The 13,599-nt window shown below is 55.3% G+C and overlaps 1 protein-coding gene across 1 annotated transcript; it reads left to right on the top strand.

Moving 5' to 3' along the window:
• Positions 1-3,318: 3,318 nt before the first annotated feature.
• HEYL (hes related family bHLH transcription factor with YRPW motif like) lies at positions 3,319-12,026 on the top strand. Its single transcript, XM_033080974.2, has 5 exons — positions 3,319-3,656; positions 7,154-7,220; positions 7,539-7,622; positions 8,099-8,180; positions 9,504-12,026. Exons 1-5 carry the CDS (start codon positions 3,577-3,579, stop codon positions 10,166-10,168), a joined length of 978 nt encoding a protein of 325 aa, XP_032936865.1. The 5' UTR covers positions 3,319-3,576; the 3' UTR covers positions 10,169-12,026.
• Positions 12,027-13,599: the final 1,573 nt, after the last annotated feature.

The following is a 13,599-nucleotide window of genomic DNA, read 5'->3' as shown; positions in this document are numbered from 1 at the left end:
GTGGTGCCTCTGGCTTGGAGCAGAGCCACGGCAAACAATCCTCTCCTGGCCCTGCTCCAGATCTGACAGAGCAGGGAGGTGATACCGAATTCATCCCTCCACGCTTTCATCCCAAACCACCCCCTGAAATCCCCGCCTGGGATGAATCTGCTCAGCCACAGAGCGAGGCAGCCTGGCCACAGCCAGGAATCCTGTCCAGCATCCCTGGGAGGCCACAGCCAGGAATCCTGTCCAGCATCCCCGTGAGGCCACAGCCAGGAATCCTGTCCAGCATCCCTGGGAGGCCACAGCCAGGAATCCTGTCCAGCATCCCTGGGAGGCCACAGCCAGGAATCCTGTCCAGCATCCCTGGGAGGCCACAGCCAGGAATCCTGTCCAGCATCCCTGGGAGGCCTCTCCTTTGGAAATTCCAGCTGTGGCTGTGGCAGGCGGCGGTGGGACCTGGGGTGAGGAGGTGATGTTGACTGAAGATGTGAGGACAGGGCATTCCAGGCATGCACGGGGTTAAATCAGAGGTGTCAGTTCACGGGGAGGTAACAGATAAGTCCTGCTCCCCGGCTGCCTCTGGCTTTCCAGAAGCCTTGCCCTCCCTCCCACATTCCAGCTGCTGCAGCTTTTCACAGCTGGCCGCTCTCCTGGGACATTTCCCAGAGCTGGGAAGGAGGGAGGGGAGGGAGCAGCGTGGTCCCAGCCTGGGAGCAGGGGGGGTTGGTGGCTGGGCTGACCACTACCCCTCCAGGGACACTTAGTCTGGAGCCCTTCATCCCCAGGACAGGCCTGGCACAGGCAAACCCAGGCAATCCCAGGTCCCTGGCAGGGATCCACCCTCAGCCCTGGCCCGGAGAGTTTTTCCTGCTGCAGGGAAGGGACATCAATCTTTGCAGCTCACTTATTCCTTGGCCTCTGAAGCAGGGTAGCCAATTAGTGCTGGGTGTGATGGATGGCTTAGCCCCGTCCTCGTGACACCCATCCTCTGGAATCAGTTCCCACCGCGGAGAGGCACAGCCAGCCAGAGCAGGGGCTGCTCTCACCACCCCCTGAGGGTCTCACAGGGGTCCCAGGGATGGGGACAGGAATCATTGCTGTGATTCCAGAGGGGAAACAGCCCCGAGCGCTGTTAATTCAGGGCTTGGGGAGAGATTTCCTCTGATAATTCCCTGGCTTGGCTGTGGCAGAGCCTGGAGCTCTCCAGGGAAGAGCAAATCGGCTCTGGGCAGAGGTTGGTCACACGCTGCTTGTGGCTCTGCCCTCGGGGTCACTGTGCTGTGGGAATTGGCTGCAAAGACTCCTCGAGGGACAGAACCCAAATTTCTGCACCCCAGCTCCCCGTGCCTGCAGTGGGGGAGGTCAGGGATGGGTGACACTCCCAAAATCCATCTCCCCTCACACAGCTAAACCCATTTAATCCTCCCCTGTTGTCTCCACTGAACTCGTGAGGGGTCTCTGCTCCGTCTGGGGTGGTTCAGATGCCCCTCACAATCCCCCCTGGGATCCTGGGGTCGATTATAACCGGCTCTCCAGGAGCCCAGGCTGCAGAAGGGATCCGATTACAGCAGAAGTGGGTTTCGAGGCCCCTGCTCTGTTCATAATGAAGTGTAATCCTAGAAAAACATGTTGCCAATTACACTTCAATTGAACCCAGATAATGATGCTTAGACAGGGCCCAGAAAAGATGGAGTCTGGACAGTGAATTCCTTTCTATTGGAGAAGAAATTGTTCCTCTGTGGCAGGTCTGGGCTCGGCTTGGCTCAGGCTTGCTGTGATATGAGCAAGAGCCTGAAACAACCAATCTCAGGATCCCATTTAAATGGTTTTATCAGTGGAAAGAGTATTAATCTCTCAAAAACACATGTTTATGGGAAGTTTGGTTTGGAGATGTATGTGTTTCTAACTGAAATCACTTTGGAAAGGGAGGAGGAGCGGGTCTCAAAACTGCTAAAATAACACTTTGCTAATTCTTCTGGTTCAAAGTAACTTTTCATTTGGAAATGTAAGCTAATAACAGCTCGGCTTCTTGACCACTTCTCATAGTGAAAACAAAACACCAGAATTAGAGCAACAAAGTGCTGTGACCTAAAGCAAAGCTTTCACTCCCTTTTTTCAGTTTACAAACACTGCCCAGATGTCAGCTCTCCACTCCAGCCCAGGTTCAGCCCCAAAAATCTGCTCGGGGAGGGGATGTGGGGTGTGTGTGCTTTACTCAGGCGTGGGTGAAGGGCAGGCAGGAGCCGGGATTTGGCTTTTCCGGAGCTGCTGGGGAATTGCAGACACCTCAGCGCTGGTGGGTGAGCTGGCAGAGATGGCTGAGGGAGATAGGGAGCACCCCAGGAGGCCACGGGTGGCTTTGGCTGGCCCCAGCTCTTATCGCCGCCACGGTCTCTGCAGAAGGGCTTTGGGAAACCCACGTGTTGCCAGATCTCAGCGCTGATTATTTTCTTCAAAATAAAAGGCATTATTTTCGTACTGGGAACCTCCACTTCGGCGCTCTCCCTCCTCCCCTCTCCCTGTCTCTCTCCCACACGCAACACGTTTTTGCTGCCTTGGGGGATTTTAGCAGCGCAGGGCTCTGAAAAAAAAAAAAAAACAAAAAAACCAACAGATTCCTGCCTCTTTCCTGCAGGGAGAAGGGAGATGCTCGCCCGATGCTGGGCTGTGGGTTAAACTTTCCAGCATTGTGGGAAAAGCCCAGAAAACATTGATCCCAGCGTTACAAAGCCTGAAGTTGGGTTTGTCTCGCAGGGAAGGTGTCAAACGCCCTGGCAGCGCCCTGAGCTGGCACGGGAAGCTCCAAGGCTGTGGGAGCGTGGCAGGGAGCCCAGGACCACCAGACCTGGCCCGAGCCCGGTGCCACCGCTGCCACCCTGGCCCTGGGCAGTGGCCACTGAGGAATTCATGCCAGTCGAGGGCCCTTTGAGCGGCGTCCTCAAAGGGCAACGAGCCGGTTTCCATCCAACAAGCCGGTTTCCATCTGAATCATGAGCCTGCGAAGTGGCTGCGCCGCGCGGAGCCGGGCAGACATGTGTGTGCGTGTGGGGCTGGATGTTGATTTTTCCCTGAAACAACTCAAGGCTTTATCAGTCCCATCTCTTTCCCACGGTTTTCTGTTGCCAGTGAGGTCACTGGTCCCTTTAAACTGGGGCTGAGGCCAATGTGCAGCGGGTGGAAGGGGGGCCGTGGGCAGGACGGGGGGGGACATGAGACGGTTCACACAGACTGTTCCTTTTACAGGAAGACTTGGGATTTCGACCAGCGAGCGGGAGGAGGCGCAGGGGGGGCGAGGGGGGGCCCTGGGAACCGGGGAGCGCCGGCGCGGCCGCGTAATCCGTCACTCCCGGGAGATGGTGGCTCATTAACCCATTACCCGGGAGGTGGGGACGTGCCGGGAGGGAGCCAGGGAAGCAGAGCCGGGGGTGGGAGAGGCACAGCGGGCAGGGGAGGAGCCGTGCGAGGCCGGAGCGGCGGAGCCCGGGCAGGGACGCGGCATTGCCCCGAGCACGGCGGGCGAGCGCGGCGGTGGCCACCGGGGCCACGCGTGGGGCAACCGAGCCGAGCCCACCCGCCTGTTCCCCCGCCAGGATGAAGCGGCTCTGCGAGGAGAGCTCGTCCGACACGGAGTCTGACGGCACCATCGACGTGGGCCGGGAGGAGGAGTACAGGTGAGGGCAGGCTCCGTCCCACGCGGCTTTTTGGGGTCGCGGCACCGCTTTGCCCAACCCCGAGCTGCTCGGGGCGGCAGCGCTCGGTGCACCGGAGGGAACCGGGTGTGCCAGGGCTGCACCGGGGCACGGCATCGGCTCTGCCAGGGCTATACCGGGTCTGCCAGGGCTGTACCGGGTCACGGCACCGGGTCTGCCACGGCTGCACTGGGTCTGCCACGGCTGCACCGGAGGGCACCGGGTCTGCCAGGGTTACACCGGAGGGCACCGGGTCTGCCAAGGATGCACCGGAGAGCACCGGGTCTGCCAGGGCTGTACCGGGTCACGGCACCGGGTCTGCTAAGGCTGTACCGGGTCTGCCACGGCTGTACCGGGTCTGCCAAGGTTGCACCGGAGGGCACCGGGTCTGCCAGGGCTGCACCGGGTCACGGCACCGGAGGGCATCGGGTTTGCCACGGCTGCACCAGGAGTCCCTTGCACCTCGCTTAACCCCTTTGGGATCGGGCTGTTCCTGCAGGATGACCCCAGAGTCCCGGCCAGGGCTGGTGCTGGCAGTGGGGCTGACCCCGCGATGAAACCCAAGTGGCCACACAAGTGTTGAAGCTGCGTTAGGGGTTTTAAGGGAATCCCACTAAAGCCAGGTGGGAGAAGGGCATTAGGAGCCCGTTCTGTGCTCCCCAGAGCAGAGGCACCCTCACCCCTGAGCTCCGGGCAACCCGAGGGCTCTCAGGGAATGTGGAAGAAACCGAGAGGATTTTTTTTTTTTTTTGCGTGAGAAAAACGCTTCTGCTGTGCTGATGCATTCGTAACGCACCAGCTGGGGCTGGATGTGTTCGGGAGAGCCCGAGCAGGGAGGGAAGAGCTGCCCCGGTGCCCCTCGGCAGCTCTGTCCCATCGCTGCCCTTTCAGCTCCGGGGTTTTGCTGTTTGTGGGGGAATGGTGAGGACAGGAGCCGTGTGTGGCTCCCCAGGTGATGCCCTGAGGCTTTCCCGGTGTCCCTGGCACCGAGCATCCCGGGTTCCAGGCTGGGGCAGCCCTCCCAGGCTCCGAAGGGGATGAAGGAAAGGCTCTGTTATTTGTTCCCACCCAAAAATCAGCTGCTTTTGAACTCTTGTTTCAGTAGCCAAGTGTCCCCCCTCCCTCTGCGAGGCCTTGGATTAATTCATTCCCTTTGCTCTTTGGTATCCTGAGCAGAGAAACTGCCTGGCTGGTGCCAAGCTCAGGTTCTCATGGGACTAAATTCATGAATTTGCTTCTGATACAGTCGCAGCAGAGTCGGGCACAAAATGTCCTGCAGAAATTCCCTGAGCCCTTATGCAGTTTCCAAGTGCATCAATATTTAAGCTGCTTTCCTGCTGCAGGTGGAAAACATCCCACCTCTTCACATCAGTGCAGCACAGAATCCACAGGGATAAAATATAAAATACTGGAATTGTCACAATATTTTATTTCAGTGACCAGTAATGATGAACTTTTAATCTGTCTCTGGTGCTGCTAATGTGTTTGTCTTCTGGAGGCAGTGGTAGAACCAGGCTGGCTGTGATCTGGTGATATTTGTATAGGTGGATGTTGTTCCTCATGTCACGCAAATCTAAGGCCAAAAGAGCTGTTCCTGCCCTGCTGGGGTCACACCCCAAGTAATGCCAACCTGCATGGGATGCTGGTGCACCCAGAAAAATCAAACACTTCCAGGTGGGGAGTGAGGAGGAGTGATTAGAGCAGAGAGAGGCTGCCTGGCTGGGGTTCCCAGCCCATTACCCATCGGTTGAGTGGTTTGGGCAAACCAGTTTCCCTGTGGTGAGGGGATGAGTCACGCCGGGTGTGAGGCTTGGATCAGGGCTGGAGCGAGTTTAGGCTCCAGGGTCACTGCAGAAGTGCAAGATCTGCTCAGTTCACAGCCAAAGCTGTGCTGAGGATGATAAAACCGAGCAAAGAGCAATGCAGAAATTTTAATCAGCGGAGAATATACCCGCATTGTGTTTTATGTGGTTCAAATCCACCAGATTTATTTCTAAAATACATTTTGCAGTGAGATGGGTGTTGATATCCACATCTGGAATTCAGACTGCTCTACAAAGTGTTTCAAAAATCACTTTTCTTCTTTGGGTGCCTACTTTTCACTTCCAGGTGAATTCAGCACCTACAACACCCTGGTGTCACACAGAGCCCGTTCTCACATCAAAATTGCTCATTCTGTGTAGCTGGTGGTGCATGTTGGCACTTGTGGAGCCAGCCAGCACCTCTGCCCAGAGAGAGCCCACCCAGCAGACATTCAAATAGGGGACCTGTATGGAGATGAGCAGAGCAGGCAGTAGAAGAACGTGTTATTGTGTAAAACCACTTCTGAAAGCGCCTCGCTTGGGCCTATTTTTAATAGGCTGAGCTGGGTCTAGTTTTCAGCTGGCTGCAGACAGCACTGTCTGTGCAGGAAAATCTTTAATAAACTCCTATTAAAAATGCTTTGTCAAACCAAAAAACACTTGGATTGGGGTGAACCCAAGTGTCCCTTTCCCAGATTTTGGGTGTCTGACACGAGCTGGGCTGGGATTGCAGGCGTGTGCACATCCCTGCTCCGAATTTCGTAAGGCACAGCAACAGCCCCGAGCCAGCTGCGCTCTGCAGAGGGACAAACCCTGCTTGGGGGAGGTGGGAGGGGGCCCAGGCAGCCTCATCCCCCTCCTCAGATCCCCCTCCCCAGCCAGTCTTGCTGCAGAGAGTTTCCCACGCTCCGTGGTTGTGGAGACTTCACCCCCATGGGGACCTCAGGGTTGAACTTTGGTGGCTTTAGCCTGGCAGGCACAGGGGGGTTTGTGGGGCTCTGTTGCTGTCCCCACCATGTCACTCATGCTGTGAGCCAGCAGGAGGGTCCCTGCTCTGTCACCTCCTAGATTTCCTCCCTGCCCAGCTCCTGAATGGTTCAGGGGTGCCCGTGAGTTCAGCCCACCCCGAAAATTGTGGTTTGGGAAGCGCCTCTCTGGGAAGCCCTGAGAAACCACATCAGTGCCACCACTGGCCTCACCCTGAGGAGCAGCCAGCCCTCCCTGGGTGGCAGCTGGGATCCCAGAGCTCAGATCCCTCCTGCTCTCGTGGCTCTGAGATGCAAAGCCCTGCAGACAGGGCAGGCTCAGACACGAGAGACGGGAGGTTCACACATGGAGGAGAAAAGGCCGTGACTCCAGAGCTCAGAGCGCTGCTTTTCCAGCCCCAGCACAGGCTGGGATTGAAGAATTGTGCTTGGCAGTGGATGAAGTTTGGTGCAGAAATCTGTCCCAGGCTGGTGGGAGATTCTCAGAGGGGAGAGAGTGGGATTCAAGTCTCTGCTTTGCTCCCCATCCCCAATTCCTGGGCTCTGTGTTGTGGGTAAAAATGAGATGGGAACCACAGAGGACATTTTTTGGGGTGGGGGGAGGAAACTGCAGATGGCAAACGTGTGTAGAACATATGTGCAACTGAGATTGCTCTCCAGCCAGAAGTGATCCCTTCTCCTTCCTTTCCAGCCACGTTTCCAGGTCTGTGTCTCCCACCACGACATCTCAGATACAAGCCAGGAAGAAGAGGAGAGGGGTGAGTGCCCTTTGTGATGCCCAGAGCAGCTGTGTCCCCTGGTCAGCCTGGCCCTATGTATTAAAATCACCTTTACACCCCTCCAGATCTCTCCCCAAAGCCAATTTTCTCCCCAGAGATTTGCCCTCAAACCTGTCAGAAAAGGGGAGAGCGATTTCACCCGGGCTTGTCGCGCCAGCTCACGTTTCTTTGCTCAACTTTTGCACCCCAAAACATCCACACACACGGCCCTCCCAAAGCACCTGGAGGGCTCCAGATCTGCCAGCTGTGCCTGTAAGTGACTGTGGTTTCTCCTGTCTGCTTGGAAATCTCCCACAGATCATCGAGAAGCGGCGCCGTGACCGCATCAACAGCAGCCTCTCGGAGCTGCGGCGCCTGGTCCCCACGGCTTTTGAGAAGCAGGTTTGTGTTTTTGGGAGCCCCTGGTGCCCGTGGCTTTTGAGAGGCAGGTTTGTGTTTTTTTGGGAGCCCCTGGTGCCCTCCTGTGAGGGCTGCAGGGTTTGGGGTACAGCCCCAAGAATGAGGAAGTCTGGAGCGAGGCTGTGCCTTTCTTATCAGCCTCACTGCAGGGAGTAAGTGGGTGGTGGAAATGGGGTGGTGGAATGATATTAGCAAATATTCAGGAGCCCTGGGGAGGATAAACTCAATCTAGGAAGGGTTTTGCAGATATGAGGAAGCATAGAAATGAGGATTTTTCAATCTGCATTGGGAAGGAGCTCTTTTTTCTGCTCACTTGATGTGAAAAACAGAGCCCTGGTGGATGCCCTGCACCGTTCTGAGCACTCCTTGGTTTCAGGGAGGAAATCATTGGTCCTGAGAGGCACAAAACCCTGGACCATAAAATGACAAATGGCTTTTCCTTTCTGCTCCCAACACAGGGGTCTTCCAAGCTGGAGAAGGCAGAAATTCTCCAAATGACAGTGGATCACTTAAAAATGCTTCACGCCACAGGAGGAACAGGTAAGAACTGCTCTTAGGAGGACATGGGTGAGGTGGAGGTGCAAATTCCCCGTCAGCAGCAGGAGCAGAAACCTTTCAAAAAGGTTTTGTGGTTTTTCAGAAATTAAATACCTTTTGAGGGAGGGCAGGTGGGCATTTCTCTGTAGGTGGGGCAGCATCCCCTGCATCCATTTGGGACACTGGGGTATGTGGGATGTGAAGCCCCAGCCCCACAGGGACAGCCCTGTTGGTGTCACACCCTCTGCTAAAAGCTATTTTGCCAGAGACTCATTTATTCCTGCTCAGAAATGGAGCCTGCTTCCAGAAAAACCATATTAAACTCTTTACCTCCTCCCTGGGATACATTTCCTGCGGAGGCTGAATTCTGCATGAGGACTCTGCAAATAAACAAGGCTTTTTTTTTTTTTCTCTCTTTCTGTTCTTTTTTTTTTTTTTTTTTTGGTGTGTGTGTGTCTCTTGGTTGCTGTAAGAACAGAGAGGGAGCCCTGTGCAAAATTCAACAAAGGTCTTATTTGTACTGAGACCTCAGTACAGACCCTCTGTCCTGTTCCAGTTAACAGGATGGAGATCACAGCTCCAGTAAAGAAGCCTCTGGCTTGCTTACCACCCAGTTTTGGCTTGCTGGGGACATTGCTGGCATCCAGGCTTTGGTTCAGGGCTGTAACTTGGTCTGGAACATTTGTTTAGATATTCAGTTTGACTGCACTGCAACAAAGAGCTGCATTGTCACGAGAGACCCCGTCAAGCACAGTGGTCCAGCGCTTCACTGTGCTGTGACATTCTCTGCTTTATTGCTTATGGTCTCATGAAGCTGCAAGTTGGGAGCAGAAGCCTGAAAACCAGCGGTTGGTTGCTGATTTCTGTGGCTTTGAGCTTTCTCAGCTCAGCTATTTTGGGTCTGCCACTGCCCTGTGACACTGGTTTAAAGGGAGTGTAAATTTTGGGAGATGCTGTCCTGAGTGGAATATCCCAGTGGCAAAGGCAGCCCAATCCCAGTGCCCATCTAGCCCACAGCCATGCCTCCAGTAATCCAATAAGAACAAATTCCTCCTTCCTGAGCACAGCTAATGAAACCTCTCACTGGTGTGACACGGCCTGAGAGGCTCCCTGACCCCCTGGCGGGTTTATCCTGCTGAGATAACCACAGATGCCACTCTCACGTCCAGTCCCTTGGGACTCCCACTTGGCTGCCTGCTTCAGGAATATCACCCGGCAGCAAAGTGCCTCAAGTGAAATACACAGTGCAGTAGAGAGGGTAGTGAAATCCCAGCGCATTCCTGAGCTCTGCACGGCCTTACTGTCACCCATGTCCTGTCCCTCCAGGCTTCCTGGATGCCCGGGCTCTGGCTGTGGATTACAGAAGCATCGGTTTCCGTGAGTGCCTCACCGAAGTTGTCAGGTACCTGGGCGTCCTCGAGGGCCAAAACGCTGCCGACCCCATCCGGCTGCGCCTCCTGTCCCACCTCAATAATTACGTGGCAGAAATGGAGCCTTCGCCCGTGGCCACGTCCCTGCTGCCCATCCAGACCTGGCCGTGGTCCTTCCTGCACGGTGCTGCCAGCCCTGTGCAGATGCCCAGGAGGGAGGCAGCTCCCGCCCCGCTTGTTTTGACTGCATCTTCCCTGGCGTACCCCAGCCCCGCGGTGCGGCCGGCCCCTCTGCGCCGCGTCCCCGGTGAGATGCTGCCGTCCCGCCGGAGCATCCTGGCCAGCAGGATGGGCTCCTCCAGCAGGAGGGCTCGGGGTGCTGGCTCAGCCACAGCAGTGCCAGCAGTGCCCAGGATGCCATCACCAGGAGCGCTGAGAGAGGGCTCGTCCAAGAGCAGCCAAATCGCCACGTTCCTCTTCTCCCCAGCCTCTGCCGGGATCCCTGTGCCGCCAGCGTACGCGGCACCTCCCGTCTTGGGCGCTGCCACGCAGGGACCAGGGATCAGGGTTGGGACATCCAGGATCTGCCGCTCCTGGGCGACGGAAATCGGGGCTTTCTGAGCCTCCCTTCCCCTCCGGAGACAGGAGTTCTTCAGTGCTTACAGCCCACAGGGCTGAGAACAAACTCTGTTGAAAAGGCATCTTTTCCTGCTTTGCAGAAGCCAAGGATCCATAAAGAAAATTCTCTCTGCTCTTCGCTCCCTCCTTGCACCGCCCTCCTCGCCTCACCATCGCACGTCCTCTCCCTCCTGACGCCTGCAAACGTAAATCACATCCAATTCCATGCACTTGTCTGCACGAGGCCACGCTCCAGACCCTTCTGGCTACGAGGGAGGGGGCACACACAGATCCCAACCCCGCTCCTCCTCCAGCAAACCCCTGTGCAGAACCCAGCCTTGCTCTCCTTTGGAAAACAGCCAGCCTCGAAATACTCTCCTTATTTCCCCAGGGACTGGGAGCTGCCAGCCAGACTCGCTGGTGCTGATTCCCTGCGATGCATCCCCCAGCTGCAGCACCTAATTTTGGTGTGGTGGGATGGACACAGCTCACACCCCGTGCCCAGCACTGCTGGCACCCACAGGGCAGGCTCCAGCTCCCCCCCAGCTCCCAAAAAGAACTGGCTGCCTGCTAATCCCTGTGCTTTCCTCTCTGCATTACCAGCTTTTCCCACTTATGTGCCCTTAAGGTGGAGTGAGGCAGCGGCTTAGCAGGGCTGGTTCCCACAGCCCAGCTGAGATCCTGCTGTGGCTGCAGGGCCTGTGCTGATTTCCTGGCACAAATCCTGCTGGAGCAGCCAGCCAGGCTGCCCAGGCACAGCCCCTGCCCCGCACCGAGGTGTGAAGAGGTGAGACAGAGGATTTCAAAGGGACTGCTGTCATGGAGGGGAAGGTTCTGACGGCCAAAGTGAGAAGAAAATGCCTTTCCTTCTGCCAGCTTCCCTGCTGGAGCTGTCTCTCCTCCACTCCCTGCTGAACAGCCGTGACTGCAAAGGGGGAAAATGGGTTGGGGCAGCCTGAAGTGCCTCCCTCGTTATCCCTGAGCCCAGCATCCCTTCCCCTCCCACAATGTCTCTGTTTTCTTTCTCCAGCACCATGTTTGGGTCTCACACCTCTCATCCCCCTCCCTGGGCCGGGACCAAACCCCACTGAGGTGTCACTGCACTTGTCCTGAGTCCTGAGAGCTCTCCCTGCCTGGCCCTGTGTGCCCCACGGTGACTGGCACAGCAGGTCACACCTCTGCTCCTGCAGCTGGCCTCCCCTCCTCCCTTCTTTGGGCAGAAAGAACAGAAATTTCGAGCTTTCAAGCCACCCTGCCCTTGTGCCACATCCTGTGGTGGCAGGGCAGGGTGTCCCAGTGCTCCCCTCTCACCTGAACAGCTCCCTGCATTTTGTGCCTTGACTTACTGGGATACACAAGCAGAATATTCTGGACCCAGCTGCATGCCCAGCCCTTGCCCACCTCCTTGTGGAAAGAGAGAAAAGGCCAGTGCAAAGAAAGGTGAAAAAGAAAAAGGGAGAAGATCTCTTTTGAATGGGAGAAACTCTTCCCATGCCTCAGGTCAGAGCTGTGGGGATGAGCTGTTGTTTTCCTTCCTGCAGATGGTATCTGCCTTGTGCATGTCAATGTATGTATCTGCCATTGTTTGGGAAAGTGAGTCCCTCCCGGTTGTTTTGATGGAAGTCATCACACAGAAATGCCTCTGCTGCTTCTCACCCTTGTCCTCAAGTGCTGCAATCAGCCAGGAATAACATATTCCCTTTAAATAAAGTCACAGGAGGGAAATCCTCGTGGACCCTGGCTGTTCCTGCAGCTGGTTTGTGCACTAGAGCTCACGGCCTCACTTTACACTGTGCAGTGCTCTTAGATTCACGAGCTGTGGCATCAGCAAAGGTGTCAAATAAAGTCTTTCAAACCCCTGTCCTGGTTGTGAAATGTAGTGTTGAAGTGAATCTGATCTGCTCATCCAGCCTGCCTGGACCTGTGAAGGTCATTGATGAGTAATTTTGAGGCAGGTTTGGATTCCTGAAAGGCTTAAAAATAAAAAAGAAAAAAGATGCAGCTTTTAAGGTGACATCCCCTGTAATAGTTTTGAAGCTCTTGGTCATTCTGGCCCCAAGATTTTTTTACTTTGGAAAATGAAACACAATCAGTCGGGTATTCACCACGGCTTGCCCTGAGAGAAGAAATAATTTTATTTAGGGTCTACAAAAGTGTCAGGGAACAGTGATGGAGTCCAGCAGAACCCTGCAGCCAGACTGAGAGCTCGCCCTGCTCTCCTGACCCTTTGCAGCCAGAACCAGAATGACCCCTGTGGCCTCTGTCGGGAAACGCTTTGGACTAAACAAAGAGCCACAGCTGAGAGCCTGTCTCTGTTTTGAGGGAAGGACCAGTAAATGATCCCTCTTCGTGAAAGATGCTTGGGAGAATTTTACTGGGGAATGGTGGGAATTCAACTTCCTTTCCCATAACTCCTTCTGGCTGCAAAATGCCTTTCAAAACCGCCCATAAATCCCTTCCTTAAGTGCTGTGTGGGGAATTGCTGGAAGGGAGCGACTGCAGCTGTGCTGGAGTAATGCAGCATCCGTCTGGAAGCAGGGAAAAACTTCAGGAGCAATAATGGGGCTATTGATGATGGGTGCCTGGGCTGCCCTGACCTGGCTGGAGGCACTGGTGGGAGCTCAGAGCTCTGGTGTGGCCTGGGCCAAGAGAGAGGAACCAAAAAATTACCCTCTGTGGGAGGCAGGCACACAAACCGGCCCCGCGGGCTACAGCGCTAAAACAAAACAGAGACAGCGGGGAGAAAAAAAAACAAATCCCACTTCCTGATCTCTGCGGATCAAACGGGTGGGAGGGCATCGGTTCAGGCCCGTGGGGTTTTCTCCCCACAGCAACACGGTGATTATAGAGCAGTAGCTTGGGATTGCAGCTTCATTTTATTTTTTTTAAATTTTTTTTTCCCAGGGTTTTCTTTAGCCTAAACTCTAATACATCCTGGCAAACTTTTGATCTACCCTGCAGGGGAAATCCCCAAACTCTCCGTGCACTCCCTTCATCCTTGTTCTTCAGGAAAAAAAAAAAAATCCTGATGGAGAAGCCTGTGGGAAGGCGTGGGCTGGGGCTGCTGGGTGGCACAGTGATGTTAAACAAGGCTGGAACAAAGCAGGGTCCTGATGAACGAGCTTGGAGGGGACAGGGACACTCCCAGGCTGTGGGAGATCTGTGCAGCAGGTGCTGCAGGAGCGAGACCTGCCCTCCCAAATTCCCCCGCATGAAAATGTTGATTTGTGAAATGTTCTCCCTCCTTTCTCCTCCAGGAGTGAGACCTGCTCTCCCAAATTCCCCCGCATGAAAATGTTGATTTGTGAAATGTTCTCCCTCCTTTCTGCTCCAGGAGCGAGACCTGCTCTCCCAAATTCCCCCGCATGAAAATGTTGATTTATCTCTGTTCTGCTGCTGCCTGCCCTGGGTGAAAATGCTCTCCCTCCTTTCTG

The sequence above is a fragment of the Catharus ustulatus genome, chromosome 26 (genome assembly GCF_009819885.2).
Source record: "Catharus ustulatus isolate bCatUst1 chromosome 26, bCatUst1.pri.v2, whole genome shotgun sequence".
Lineage (NCBI taxonomy): Eukaryota > Metazoa > Chordata > Aves > Passeriformes > Turdidae > Catharus > Catharus ustulatus.
This window is presented reverse-complemented; position numbering and strand designations above follow the sequence as displayed.

Coding starts and splice junctions, on each gene's coding strand:
- HEYL (XM_033080974.2), top strand. CDS start 3,577: ATGAAGCGGCTCTGCGAGGAGAGCTCGTCCGACACGGAGTCTGACGGC. Junction 7,221..7,538: donor CCAGGAAGAAGAGGAGAGGG/GTGAGTGCCCTT, acceptor AATCTCCCACAG/ATCATCGAGAAGCGGCGCCG. Junction 7,623..8,098: donor CCACGGCTTTTGAGAAGCAG/GTTTGTGTTTTT, acceptor CTCCCAACACAG/GGGTCTTCCAAGCTGGAGAA.